The 14,748-nt window shown below is 41.4% G+C and overlaps 1 protein-coding gene across 4 annotated transcripts in view; it reads left to right on the forward strand.

Moving 5' to 3' along the window:
• NRXN3 (neurexin 3) overlaps positions 1–14,748 on the forward strand; it is a 961,828-nt gene that overhangs the window by 83,006 nt on the left and 864,074 nt on the right. For all 4 annotated transcript variants that reach the window (XM_058828761.1, XM_058828777.1, XM_058828767.1 and 1 more), the window contains 2 exons: positions 3,510–3,527; positions 13,549–13,578. In XM_058828761.1, coding sequence (XP_058684744.1) covers positions 3,510–3,527; positions 13,549–13,578 — 48 coding nt within the window. The remainder of the gene's footprint in view (positions 1–3,509; positions 3,528–13,548; positions 13,579–14,748) is intronic.

Consider the following 14,748-nt stretch of genomic DNA (forward strand, 5'->3'; position numbering starts at 1 on the left):
TTTTTTGTTGGCCATGGGTTCTGCATGCTCCCTCTTTAACTGGAATGCTCTGCCTTCTCAGTCACTGTGGCAGGGAGGAGGTCTATGTAGGTGGAGGAAGGCAGTGCTAATGGAAGAGAGTGGGGACGTGTTTTAAGCAGTCCTATTGTAAACAAACCAGAAAAACATGAGACTTGTCAAGAACATTTCAGATGACAGGGTCTGAAGGCGAGTCATCTCAGGTCCCTGAATCTGGTCATACCACTCTATGTCATCTCTGTCATTTACCTTTCTTGGGGCATTAGGTGTCTCCTAATTGTGGAGTCGCCAGCCATGGTATGGTGGGTCCCTTTTGTCAATATATGCAACCACAGTTTTAATTGTGAACCAAAGTGGAATAACATTCCACACTGCAAAAGTGTGGTAGTGTTTCCCATGGGGACTTGCATTGATATTAGAAAATGTTTTTTTTACCCAGGTGGTGTTCAGGCACTGGAACAGGCTCCCCAGGGAAGTGGTTGCAGCACCAAGCCTGACACAGCTCAAGGAGTGTTTGGACAAAGCTCCCAGGCACATGGTGTGATTCTTAGGGATGGTGCTGTGCAGGGCCAGGAGCTGGACTCAATGATCCCTGTGGGTCCCTCCTAACCGAGAATATTCTGTGCTTTGTGATTCTGTGACTTGCATGACAGTTTAACTTGAATGCCTCAGTGGTATTTATTGTAGGGTCTTTCATGAGGACTGACTGGTTATATGTAATTTTTTTGTCTTTGCAAAGAAAGCAGTGCTTTCTCTTGTTTTAAACTAAAAAACAAATAATTTTACCATTTGTAAATCAGCATTTGCCAGCAGATACCACATGGGGGGGTGTCTGCAATACAAGAAACTCCTTCTGTATTCAGTATGGGAAGTAATGGCCTGGGCTGCCATGTAGGTAAGTACTGTGAAAGTGTCAGAGAGATGAAAACAATTACTTTAGTGGGGCAACTAATGTATACAGAAATCGTGTTGGGTGGAAACTTTGCAAAAAAAGATACAGCAAAAAAGCTAAGAGTTAAATCAGTCAGGATGGGGGATGCCTGCTCTTAGGGTCCTTGGCACAAAAAAAAAAAAAAAGGTAAAAAGAAATCCCCTTGCTGTTACTTGCTATTGAGAAACTAAATTTTAGAGATGGTTATGTCAGCTCTTAGCACTTCCTCATTTCCCTTTTTAACAGTTTCATGACCTGTTTAATTCCTGCACAGTTAAATAAGTATTATTTCAAGCAGTGTATCAGTTACAGCCCACTGCCTCTTCTCTTACTTGCTTAATGTGTTTATCCCTTGCTAGCCCTTGTCTAGCTCTTTCCTTTGCCCTTTCTATCTGCTGATAGTTTTCACTTCCCAGCCATCCCACAGATTTCCTGCTGGAACACAGACACCCTAGTGAGGCTGCCTGCTGTTCCAGGCCCCCTTGGGTAGCCTGGACTGCAGCAGTGCCTGCTCCATTGTCAGGTGTGCAGGGAGGCTGAGAGGTAAACATGGGTTGAGAACTTTTTACCTGCTTAGAGTAGAATTTCAGGTGGATTCTGGATTATCAGAAATATTTGCAGTACCCTATGGTAATCACTTCTACCTCTTCTGAGATGTGCGATCATCTCTAACTGCCACTGATTTTTCCCAAGCAGTGCATCAACTCAAGACTGCTCCTAGCAGTGGACTTCTAATTCTTTGTCATCATGTTCACATTCTGGAGTGGTGTTTAAGGGTCTGCTCCTTCCTTTTGCCCCTGCTATCACCTTCTTTTGCTTTCCATCCTCAGTGCGTGTATTGCTACCTGACGCTGGTTTTCCTACCTAGAAGTAATTACTTTGAGGTGAACTTTCAGTGCTTAGTGTCCTTCTAGGCCTGCCAAGGCACTGGTTCTCAGATGCAATTATGGGCTAAAAGAGGAAAGGCAGCAAATAATCCACATCAGATCTGCCTTATATGTTTAGTAAAAGCTATGGAATTTAAATGAATTGGTGCAACAGTCCCTCCCTTCTTCATGCATTACTTTATTTGGATTGTTACCTGCTTAGGAAAGGTCAGCTTGATATATGTATGATTTCCACAGAGACTTATCCTCAAATGGTTTTGGAGCCATTACAAAGTAAGAAGCAAAATGCAGCACTCATGGGAATCACTCTCTGCTGAATTGCCAGTGTCTCCGGAGAACAAGTGGCACCAGTGTCATGGGAGCACAGTGGGTTTGGACAGGAAGGTGGAATACTGATGGAAATTGGAGGGCACACTGGGACAAGGAGAATATAGCCTTAGACCTTAGTGTGAAGCCAATGTACTCAGTATGTCATGCTCCTAAATTTGTGGTGGAAGTAGTCTGGCATCTGTAGTCCAAATCATTAATGTATTTCTTTGAAGCCTTACTGGAAAGGTGATTACTCTACCAGCCCAACTCCTGGACAAGGGTACAAGCTTCCAGGGGAGAATGCTATCTATGGACCTCTATGGACCCAGCCTCCCTGTTTCCTCAAGCAAGTTGTTTTTGTTTTTTTTCTGGAGGGCTGCCTTGTAAAGAAAATATTAATCTAATCCTATGAGATTTCAGGAGATTCTCCCTCTTGGTATTATGATAAGTGTAGCTATTCAGAGCAAGACTAAATTTGGGATGCTAAAAAAGTTATGAGAAGCGTTTTTTTAATTTTTAAAGTACTTTGGGGTTGGTGGGCTCTGCCCAAAACAGACAGTACATTCGAATATATCCCATCTCTGTTATCAGCAGTATGAATTGCATAGTCTTGCTCCTCCCTTTTTAAAAGACTTAGTTATTTTGAGATTTATGTGATTGATTCTGAAAAGCGGTCTTATGCCACAGAGAGCAAAAGTACCAAATGACATTTTTTCTGAATTTAGCATCTTGTGAAAGACAATATGTGAGATGTGCAGAGCTCTGACACACTCCTTCTCCCCCACCCCTACTACTGTCTGCAATGAAGGATGCTTTTTGGGAAATGATGGGCAGAAAGAATGAAAAGTATTGGGCTCTCTTCTAGACTTTGGGACTATGTATGTCTTATTGGTCATAAATTCACATGGCCCCTTATAAAAGGGGAGCAGGTTCTTTTCTATTTTTCTAGAAACTTGCTTGAATTTATGTGCTATAGAAGCCTTCTGCAGGCAGGTTGTTTTTTGTTTCTTTCTTTTGCATTCGTGTGTGTGAAAAACATAGAATATTTTAACTAATATTCTTACAGGAACTGATGTGGCTTGGTTCTATCTGATTCCAGGAACTCTCTCCGGACAGATATGATGGTGGATTCACTTTTACATGCACAGTGGAGGGGGAGCCAGTGCCTCCTCTCTTGCATGGCGGCGTGCTTGGATGCAGATGGGTGGCCTTCAAACAAACCTAATTACTTCTGGTTTTGCATGAAATTGATTTCCATGCAAGGATGCCAAGTTGCTGTGTGCATCTCTAATGGCTTTTTTTTTCTCTTCTCTTTCTTTCTCTTTCTTTTCTCCCTTCTGCTTGCCATGAACACACCTCAACAGATGTCAATCATATTCCAGGTAAGTGTTACTTTTGCTGAGCTGAAAGGCTGTCCTTTAAGGAGCGGTGGTAAGTTACCAAGGCAGGTCTCATCCTGTTTCCTGCTGGACATCACAAGGTCTGGATTGCACAGTCTTTGCTGAAAGAAGGCTTTCATAGTAGCAAAGGGCACAAACTTCCCTCTTCAGAGACTACGTTGTGTTGGTCAGTTAAAGGGATGCTTTCTGAAAGAAAATTGCATTAAGAATGGTTGCTTGTATTGCTAATTGAACCTGGCATTGAAAACTGCATTATATACAATTTATTTCTGATACATCTGTGTCTAGTCTGGCATAAAAATCTAGATTAGTAATTTTCTTTCTCTTACTGCAGTCTACTCCATTTGCTACTCCCACTGATAACAGGTTGAATTTCAGTTCTACCAACAAAGGGCTTTTTTGTTGTTTTATTTTACATTTTTATAAACCAGTGAGTACCTTTCTGTCTGAATCTGAATGTGTGATCTTATTTAGGTATCAAAATTTTATTCCCACCAGGGAACAAATGATTCATTTAAGAGGGAAAATGAATGTGTGTTTCACGTGCTTGTTTATGTCTGAAGTTCTGCCACAACAGTGTATGTTACCACAGAGAACTCCAAACCTCCCTCCTCAGATTGCTGTCTCATTATTGACAGCATCAGAGTCTCCCAACTTCAGCTACAAATGTTAGATGGACTAGGCCACTTTACTCTAGTCCACTTTCTGTTGCCAATGAAACTTTAGAAAGTAATTTTTACTTCACACCTGGGCAGTTCCACATGCTTTATCATTATGTAAAATGGAAATGAGAGCCCAAGAAAGCACCCTATATTGCCCTGGCTGGAAGGGGATAATTGGCAAGTCAAAGCTCTTGTCCTTCTCATCTTTCTGCATAACTTTTGCTAAACCCAACCTGGAATGATTTATCTGGATCTGGAACGTGTTGAGTTCTCTTTTCAATTTGCTTCTTTTCTACACTTGGATAATCAGATCTTCAGAGACCTGCAGAGAGGGCCCATCACTTGGGTATTTTCCTGGCATATTTAGCCTTTTGGTTTTTCTCTTCAGCCACCTTTTTGTTCTTCTGAGAACTTTTGCATTCTGTGTGCATCTCAGTGGACTGGAAGTGGCTGAACAGCAAATGTCCTTTGGAAAGAAAGGCTCTGTCAACTTTGACATGCAATCTTTTTCGTTATCTACAAGGCTGAAACTCTGCCATCTCTCTGCCCCAGTCTGAGGTGTCTGGGAGCTCCTGTTTCCTATCGTCTTGGCAGGATCTGACAGGACATGTGCCAGAGACTTCAAGTCACAAGTCTCCCCAAGATGCTGAAGAGGTTGATGTGTGGCAGAGGAAGATGAGTGAATTGTGATAGCATAGCCTTGTTACGCTCTACCAGTGAGACAGGTTATATTATGCCAGTAATGAGCATTGCCTCAAGTAACATCAGGGACATCTCCCTGTGTGCAGGAGCTGATAGCATGCCTAGTAGGAGCCCAAGCAGAGGTGGCACAGCCAGTACAGGACTCTGCTGCAGTTGGTGTGGGCACCATGGAGCGGTCCATCCTTGTGCTCTCTATGCTCTTCTGACCTACTGCCCTGTTATTCTCATGATTTATATACTTGGATGTGAATTTTTTATTCTTCCCATTGCTCATACATGTGTTCTTTTTTTCAGGACTGCTTATGTGCTTTCTCACAAGGATTTTTAGTCACATGTGGATTTCTAGTGACATGTGAATGCTTTTTCATGTGTTCTCTCAATCATCTGCATGGTTTCAGTCTCACAATTACCCACACCTCATCACAGGGCTCAGTCACTGATTACTCCCAGGTAATCTCATCCCTCTGCTCATCTCACCCTCAGGGGTGCACTGGCACTGCTGTGAGATTGGGCAGTGACATGGATGGACCTCCAGGGGGGTTTGCGTCTATACTTTTCCTCTGCCAAGCTATGCAGACACCTATTCGGCCATCCAGCTATCTATATTGCAAGGACAGAGCCTCAGGCCCCTATCAGAATGGTTACTTTAACCATCTACTGTTTGAAAGACAAATTAGGGATTTTATGTGCTCGTGGTAACTACCCACAGGCAGCAGAAGGGCTGTAAAGAGCCCATTGATTAAATAAGTATTCATTATTGTTGAATAGACTGGTTCAAACTAATTCCCCACTAAGAGGAAGTAGCTGTGAATAGGCTGGGGTTGGCAGCAGTGGGCCCCACAGGGTTCTGATGGGTGAATTTACTCCAAGGTGCAATTTTTAAAGTAAACAGAAATGTGTAGCATAAGCCTATCCTGGCTGTGAGGTCTCTGCTTGTGAAGAAGGGCACTCCAGCAACAGGAGCTCATTGCTATACTCCTTTCAAGAGCCAACTCAATCCCATCTGGCTTATTTCATATATAAAAGAAGTTTGACAGATGTTAACCCTCCTTTCCTTCAAATAACAACACCACATTTTGAACAGCGCCCTGGAGTTGGGTTTGTTGCTGTCTGCCCTTGGCTGGGTCACTGACTTGCTGTGTCATGTTGAGGAGAAATAGCTTCTTTCAGTACTTCAGTTTTCTCTTTGGGGTTATGGCTACAGCCTCACCTCACCTTCACAAACTGGTTTGAGTGCTGGGGCTGAACATTATGGTACGTGGAACATTATTAGTACAGAGGTTAAGTGCCTGACTGGGAAGTGGCATGCAGCACAGACCGGAATGGATGCCTCTGTCACTTCTGCACAGTACCTTCTTTCTCAGCACCTTCTGTTCTTTACCAGTGGTATAGATTCTGAAAGGCAAATAGTTGGAAAAAGACCAGTAGATCAAAGAGAAAGTTATATGCTCCTGTCTCATTTATTTATTTTTTTTTTTCTAGTGGAAGAACAGATGCAGGAGCAAGAACTAAATATGGTTCCTTGATATTATGGAGGCTGTTACTGATACCTGGGGAGGGGTTGTTTAAGTTTAAATAGTGCTTTTCCTATACCATGCTTATTCCTATTGCGGGAGAGATTTTTAAATGTTTATGGGGAGGAGACTAAGAGATTAAGTTCTGGGTTTTTGGCTGTTGTGATTTTACTGCTGACTAGTGTTTGCATGTATCTGAATGGACAGAACCCAGTAGACATTACCTAGGTAGTTCCCAGAGGAAAAATTAGTCCTTGTTTACCTGAACAAATCCTCCATAAAGATGCAGAGATCATTGAAAGCATAAGCATACTAGCAAATTTTCGATACAGGCCTTTAATCTTTCAAACACCATCTTTAAATGCTTCTTTCCCTTCTTCATCTCAGGTCTGCTGTTATAGTTGATCTCCCTGACTCCATGTCATAGTGTCATTTAAGCAGTACCTTTATGCTGGCTTCTCCTTCTTTAAAGAAAAACTCTGCTTTTGGGCCATGAAAATGATGGGTTTCAGCCCATCTGAAGTTTCCTGTTTGCAGAAGGTACCAGCTCACAGCGGGAATCCATCCATGCCAAATTGTCAGTGCCACTCATTAGGAGTTTGAAACCAGTATGTATGGGCTTAGGTTCTTCTTCATAGGTGCCACCATTATTTTGGTTCTTTTATGCCCTTTGCACAGGAACTGTTCCCTAATGTGATTTTCTTACACTGGAATGTGAATGGTTTTTAGTTGCATGGAAACCTATTTGCAAGAATAAGGCAGTAGTAATCACTAGGGTGAGAACAAGAATTCCGCCATTCCGTAAGAGTCTTTTTTTGAAAGCGGATGCTTTGGAGGAAGTTTAAGAAACTATGATAGCATAAGTCTTGTCCCAGTATCTTGCTGGTTTCTGGTATTTGCTGTTTTAAGGACTTTCTGGCCTGATGTTGCATCCAGATGTGTTGTACCATCATTGAACATATTTTTTCTGGATATATCCAGTCTTTGTTTTTCATAATCCAATTGTATTTTTTAACTCTACTGTATCCTGTGATAACAAGTCCCATTGTTTAATCACTGTAGTGTAGTAAGTACTTTATTTCAATTGTTTCTGCACCCATTCCTTGAGAATTTCATTCAGTGACTCCTATTTTTTGTTTCCCACAAATAAAGAAAAAGTTATTTCCTGTTCACCTGCTCTGTCTCAATTGGGGTTTTATCTCAATTGTATATATTGTCAGAGATATCTTTTCAAGCTGAAGAATTGTATTCCATGTCTAACAGTTCTTTTCCCAACTCATGCACCTATTTGGTCAGGTGCTCTGCTTTGCAGTGATACACATTTTGTGGATAAATCATAAGATGCATTCACTCTGAGGTCTTGCCATGTGCACTCTCACATTCTCTTGTGCATGTGGCCATCTTTGTGAGCACTTGCATGTTTGTTTTCATGTTTTCAAGCATCACCATATTTGTGGCCATTCCTATGCAACTACTTATAGGAGAATGCCACAAGGAATGTCAGAATACTGTTTCTGCTGGGAGTGAAAGGAGATAGTATGTTTTTTTCACTATTGCTTCCATAGATGTCAGGGTAAACAACTTTCTCTTCGGTTTCTATCTCATGTTCTTATTCCTTTGATCACTCAAAGTAGATGCCATTCACCCTGATTCACTGCCCCTGATAATGACAAAACCTATCCTGGAATTACATAGCAGAGGGAGGAAAGGGGATGGGAAAGAGGAGCTAGCACAGCTGTTGTGTGTAATTGGATTGGAAGTGGGCCTGCGGCTACAATAACAAAACTGCACTCCCGGCTGGGCTCACTGCTGGGGCCTGGGAGCAGCCCCTTGGCTGTCGTGCATGTCATGGTTGAATCAAACAGAACTGACCTCCCTGGCCTGTGCTACTGCTTTGCTGGGTTAGAAAGGAAAGGCCCCATGTACACCAGCAGCCAAGAAATCAGGTTGTCCTCTTGACAAAGCTGACCTGTCTAGCAGGTAAATGGTCTGAACTAGGCTGCAGAACAATTTTGCTTCTTTATCCATTCTTCACGTCTCTCAAGACATGGGTTTTGCTGCTTCTTCTGGGTCCCATCATTTGGCCTTGTAGGAATATCCTCTTTATTGGTACCTAGGGTTTCTCAGGGAATTTTCTTTGGACTTTCGGTTTTAGAGACCTTCAAGATACTTATTTTATGAAGACCACATGGAAAATAAAGAGCTTGTCAACTCTCTTCCCCTGCAGAAAAGGGAACTGCCAATAGAACTGGAATACAAAGCTCAGAGTAGAGAAGAGCCTATTTCTTAAGGAGCTGCTAGTTTTAGGATATTTGGAAAGGAGGTGAAAACAACAGACTCCAGTACTCATCTGAGTGCTCTTCTCTATAATGGATGTCATTTTATTTCTGGAGGAGTCCCTGGTTTGCATGATTTCTTCAGCTTTGCCATAAAGGATTTTGTGCATATCCTGGACTAGAGGGTCTGATGTCCTATCTCACACATACGTTGCAGCTGGCCCTCTTATTGCCTGGATGGGTCATGCAGCCTGATACCCTGAAAAAAGATGCTCTGTGGGAAAACTTGCCCCAGGGAGAGCTGAGTTGCTGCTGCTGCCTGGCAGTCTCCTTTCCCATACATTAAGAGCTTTTGGGCTAATCATTTGATGGCATCATTAAAAGGGCAATACTGAGGCTGCCTGCCATAACAGAGCAATTCAGCAGTGCGTGCACACCCACGCACACGTGCACACCCCCGGATCATGGGCCCAGTAACACAGGACAAGCTATAATTAACCAGATGAATGAGTCCATCTTCCTTTGTTGCTGCAGTCACTTGTCACTCTCAGCTGTGTTTTGTGCTATCCTCACCTTTTTATGTTTTGTGGCTTTATTTTCCATTTTAAGCACTAAGTACTAATGGGGTGGGATGAAGCAGGATTCAAACTGTTTCCAAGGTTTTCCATAATTTCTCCTCCACACTGAAAATTGCCCCTAGCAAACCCTTAAAGATGAGGACTGCTGTTTAACTACGTTGGTCTTTCATTGTACTTTTTATTGTACTCTGAAGCTACTTTTAAAAATTTCCTTCTGGCTTCATAAGAATCCAGTGTTAGCCCTTGCTACTTTGTACATTTAGAGCCACTTAAATTTCTGTTTTGATATAGAAAGTATATAGCTTGCAATTTTTTTAAAAAGTAGGTTGAATTTTATTTTTTTTTTTTTGAGATCAAAAAAGCTGAATTTTAAACTTTAAGAAAATAATACTGACTGGATAGTAGGTTAAAGAAATATTAAAAAAACCCTCACAGACCTAAAGAGGAAAAGTCAGTTATGGCAGGCATAAATCATGGCCAGAGAGCAGAGTTTGGGTCTGTCTGCCCTCAGCAATGGACATATTATTTTAATAACAAACTGATGTTCTGAAGAAACAGGCTGCTTTCTCTTCACATTACTGCTGAATGTTCAAAGAAACTGGGTCTCCAGAGGCTGAGTACAAGCAGATGTTTATCTAAAAATCCTGTTGAGAGTTTTCTTCTCAAGCCATGTGCTTGTCCTTACTGTCACTCATGTTTGAACTTCAGGAATAGAAAGTCACCAGATTCTCGACTTTGACATAAAATTTCTTTACAGGCAGATAAGCCATTTATTCTGAGGTTTTCCTAAACCTTTTCCAGACCACTTACTACACACCATTTTTGTTGGGCATCTGTTCTGTCCAGCCAGTAAATTATTATAAGGATGACTAGATTGGTTTAGAAAAAGCATGAGACCCCTTGGCTACTAAAGCTCATGCAGATTTTTATCAACCTTTTCCAAGTCCTACACTGGCTGGGTTTCCTTATAGCTGAGGCTAGAATCAAAGTTTCTTGTTGAAAAATTCTAAGATTAAAAGGAAAATATGTTTCACCTGGGTTTGGGTGGAAAATCAGATTTTCTTATAGGATTCTTCTGAAATGGGATGGCTACTGGCACAAACAATGGTAGAATATATGAATAGTGTGCTCTGGGGCCTAATGAGTTCATCTGTATCCTGAGCCTCCTAAAAAATTTGCTTGTCTTTATGACTGCTGTCCAAATAGCATGGTGATACGTGTCTCCATTGATCTGGAAAAATCTGGTCTAGTTTGCAGGTCTGAACAATTTGTACAGCTCTTGCATTGGTTTGTTGGATGCCATCTTAGTTTCATACAGTCCAATAGCAAGTGTTACCCCATTCCACCTCGAGGTGGCTTTGACTTTTATGATTTGAAAATTGTTTTAGTATCTAGTCAGTCTTGAAACTGATGTAAAGGTGAGACAACTATGTCAGTTCACATTTTCCACGTTGATTTTGCTCTCTGTTTTGAGGTCTTTGTTACACATGTTGCAAATGTCACAGATTTCATATCTCAGTGGTTGAAGGTTTTAGTTGTTAGTGACATTTTCTTGGAGATAAATACACTCATTTTCACTCTTACTTAAATTGAAAGGCAGGAATATTTTTGGATGAGAAAAACTGGTATTTTATTTCATTATTTCTATTATTATTTTATGTAATAATGAGTCTGGAATTCTGTTGGTGTTCTCTTTGTTAAAATAAGGGTCCTTGTTGATGGACAACTTATGATACAACACTGTTTTTTTGTTCTGTCTCCAAGTCCACCCTCCTTTTCTTCCTACTTTAAAAAATGGAAAAAGTAGCATTGAGGGGAAGGGCATTATTTGTCATTACTCTCCCTGCTTTCATTGTTGAGTTGGGACTAGAAGATCAAGAAGTACATACAATGCCAGTACCATGACTGCTGTGGTATTTCAAATCTGTGGAGAAGCAGGAAGTGCCAGAATACTTCTTAGGGATACTTTCTTTTGCGGGCATTTGAACCAAGGCCAAATCTGGGGCCCCAACGTTGCCTTTATTTGGGGGTGTGCTCACTCCTCAGCTGCAGGCTGAGGGCTTGTAGGGATGCATCTGGCTGATGTGCCTGCCAGATAGGGCACATGACATTGGTCTTCTGGGGAGAAAGACAAAAAGGGGTGTTGACATTCCTGACTTTGAGGTTTTTAAAGCTCCTCTGTTGCTGGTGGAGAGAAAATGGATCTTCTTATGGTGTGATTTAGGGTGTTTAATGTAGACTCTTGCTTTAAATGTTCTCTGGAGGTTTCTCTTTGTTCGTGTCCAAGTAGACAAAACCCCTGCCATCCCCAGTAGCTGCACCTGCTGCTGCTGGGCCTCTTAGCTATGACTTTCCTTTCCCACAGTGTACAAGGCCTCAGGATCCCCATCTCTGCTTTGGATCTGATGTCCCCTCCTTGTTCAGCCAGCTTCTGCTGCATGTGATACTGACACCTTCTGGCCTTTTCAATTTTTTTGGTATTGGTACAGGGATTCTGTGCATTGTAGGTCCTAACAGTTATACTTTTGTTTTCCTGCCTTTTACGGTGACTTTCAAGTGTCCATTTGATCAGACCTAAGATTTGACTGTCAAGAATGATGGGGTCAGTGGCCATAAATAGAGACAAAAATTCAATCCACTCTCCTAGCAGAGCAAATGATTCACTGAATTATATCATGTAATTTAAACCAGAAGTGTCCTACAGTATCAAATCTGCTAGGTTTATTTATAGCTAAAAGACCTAAAAGAATCTAAACCTATGTTATGTTTCTGATTATTTTTCTAAATCCACAATAATCTTCAAGAACATTAAGGTATTTGCATTCCTTAGACTGTACAATTATTAATCCCCTTATCTGGCTTGAAGTTCTCTGTGGGTGAACATATTCGTAGGATGATCTGGATTTTAGATTTTTTCAGCCAATGCAAAGGAAAACCATAAAAGAGAAAGGAAAAAACAAATTCAAACTCAGCATGCTGCTTGTTGAAAATTCTCATTCTAATAAATTCATTTGACCTCTCAGCCTCCGTGAAATTAAAAAGTCACAGCCCTGTTTGATTAAAAAACTGACTTAAAATATGGTGTGTGTGTTGTATATGTGAATGTATCAACAGCCCTGCCATATTAAGTGCTATGAGAAGCAGGAGATGTGAGAAGGAATCAAGCTAAGGGATGTTGGTCAGGGAACCGAGGGTGGAAGGGGTCCCTCATAGCTTGAGTGTGTAGGACTTGAGTTTTGTTATGTCAGTTCTGTGATGTCTTGTGTCACAAAATTGATTAATGGGTCACTTCATGCGTAATGGCTTGGGCATGGATATATATAGAGAAATATCCAAACAATATTTGTATTAATAGAGTACAGTAAACCTATTTGAAAATTGGGCCTAGACATAGAATTTGATTGTAACAAACAAGGTTTGTGCCAGAAAGAATTATCAGAGAGTGGAGCAGCCCAAGTAAATGCTACAACCTCATCTGCAGAGCTGACAATGACTGCCTCTGCTGAGGGGAACTGTGCTGCTTTCTGACTTTACATTCAGTTATGAAAATTAAGAGTAGCTTTAGCTGTAGAGCTGTAAAGTAACACACTGTCCTAGGAAACTCAATCTGCAGTTCTTCACAGAAAGGGTGTGGAGGTGTATTTAAATACGTTACAGGTAATTTTTTTTAGTCCTTGCTATGTCTGGTGTCTAATTAGTAAGTGTGAACACTGTTGACAGACTCCTAAAAAGACATGATGAAGCTACATGTTCAATAAGGATAGCTTTGTGTATGTGTATGCATTTAGATCAGAGGATTTGTCTGAAACAATTGTGCTGTGATCATGGTCTCCCTTTTACTGACCACTGCAATCCTGAATTTAAAGTCTTTAGCTGAGGAGAAGTTATTTCTGTATCTTTCCAGAGGAACAACAGCTCACTGCAGACTGTCATTGCAGACCTTGGCCTTCATAGCATGTTAAACTATAGTGGTGTGCAGTCTGGATTCTGCCCCCCACAAGGGATGTGCTGAAGCTCAGACACAATTCTGCAATGAGCAGCAGGTTTTTTCTACCAGTGACAGATGCTTTCCTGCCCAGTGTGGGAAGATGCACCTACAAATGTTTGTGCCTTGTGTGCTACAACCATACTTGGCCTATCTCAAGTATGTGAGCTCCAATCCTGACAGGTATTGGACTGTGACCAGTGTGCATGGATATTACTGCTTGTTTTCAGTTTTGTTTTTTTTCTCTTACTTCCTCTCTCTCTCTTTCTTTCTCTCTCTCTCTCAGGCCTCTCACACCTGATGATGGGTGAACAAGGTAAGTTCTTCCACTTTTTCTTTGTTTCTGCCACTGATCATGAAAGAGCTTTGTCTTTGCTGCTTTTCTGGGCTGGGCTTTGTATAACAAAAGCAACTAAGCTTACAGAGTGCCAGTCAAGCCATTTGCATTTTTGCCTCTGTGTCCCATGAGCCAGGCTTCTTGTCAGCCTGGGACTCAGATACCCAGGAGGGAGCATGAAATGATTCCATGGATAGTAAAAAGGTATGCATCCCTCTTCCTTGCAGCCCACCAACTGCTTTATCTTGCTATTTCTTTCTTCTTGTGCCAGCTGTAATGACTCCCACTTCTGCCTACAAAATGTAGACCTCAATGTTGATCTTTATTTTAAGAGTACAATTATTAGAAAAAGTATGTTAATAGCACTTGTAGCATGATCCTAACTCATTATGAATCCTGAGGAAATTTGCATATAATGGCCTGTAAGTCCTGCGTCTGCAATTTAAAATACTCAAATGCATACAGAACAAAATGGTTGAGAAGAACAACAGGGCTAACCCCATACTGGGCTACAAATGGGATCTAGGTCCAGATCAGAGATCACATTTTAATATTTCAGCCTGCACTGAGTTACAGATATACTGGCTGTGACAGGATGGGATAATGAGTCCCATTTTGCACTTGCAAGGGTGTGGAGTAAGAAGCTGGTGAGAACAGGTGAAGCGAGGAGCATTGTGGTTCTGTTTTTCTCTGACATCTCAGTGTCTGAATGAGATGGGTGCACAGGAGTTAGCAGCACTCCTGGTGCCTTCTAGTCTTGTGAGTGCAGGAGTGAAATGACTTAAGACTTAATGCAAGGTGTGTGCAAGCGGTGCACTAGGAAGACCAAACCAAGTGTGTGGCCTATTGGAAAAAAATGTAAGTTTTGACTCTAATGTCTGATGAGGCTTTCCTAGTCTAGATGTATGCAAAAGCTTTTCTGGCATTAAGTAAGCGTGTATCTGAGGATAGACAGTCCAAGTAAGGTAGTACACTGTGCCTCTGAAGGTTAAAGATTAATTAAGTGCTTGAGTAAAACAGTCATAATTTCTGTGTATCTCAGTGAAATGTAGAAAGACTTAAGACATAATCAGTTTTTATTCTATTTTTCAAGACAGAGGTCTGCTCTGAGGTCATGAAAGGTTAGGTAACAATCAGAAGAGAAATAGG

This window comes from Poecile atricapillus, chromosome 1 (genome assembly GCF_030490865.1).
Source record: "Poecile atricapillus isolate bPoeAtr1 chromosome 1, bPoeAtr1.hap1, whole genome shotgun sequence".
Classification (NCBI taxonomy): Eukaryota; Metazoa; Chordata; class Aves; order Passeriformes; family Paridae; genus Poecile; species Poecile atricapillus.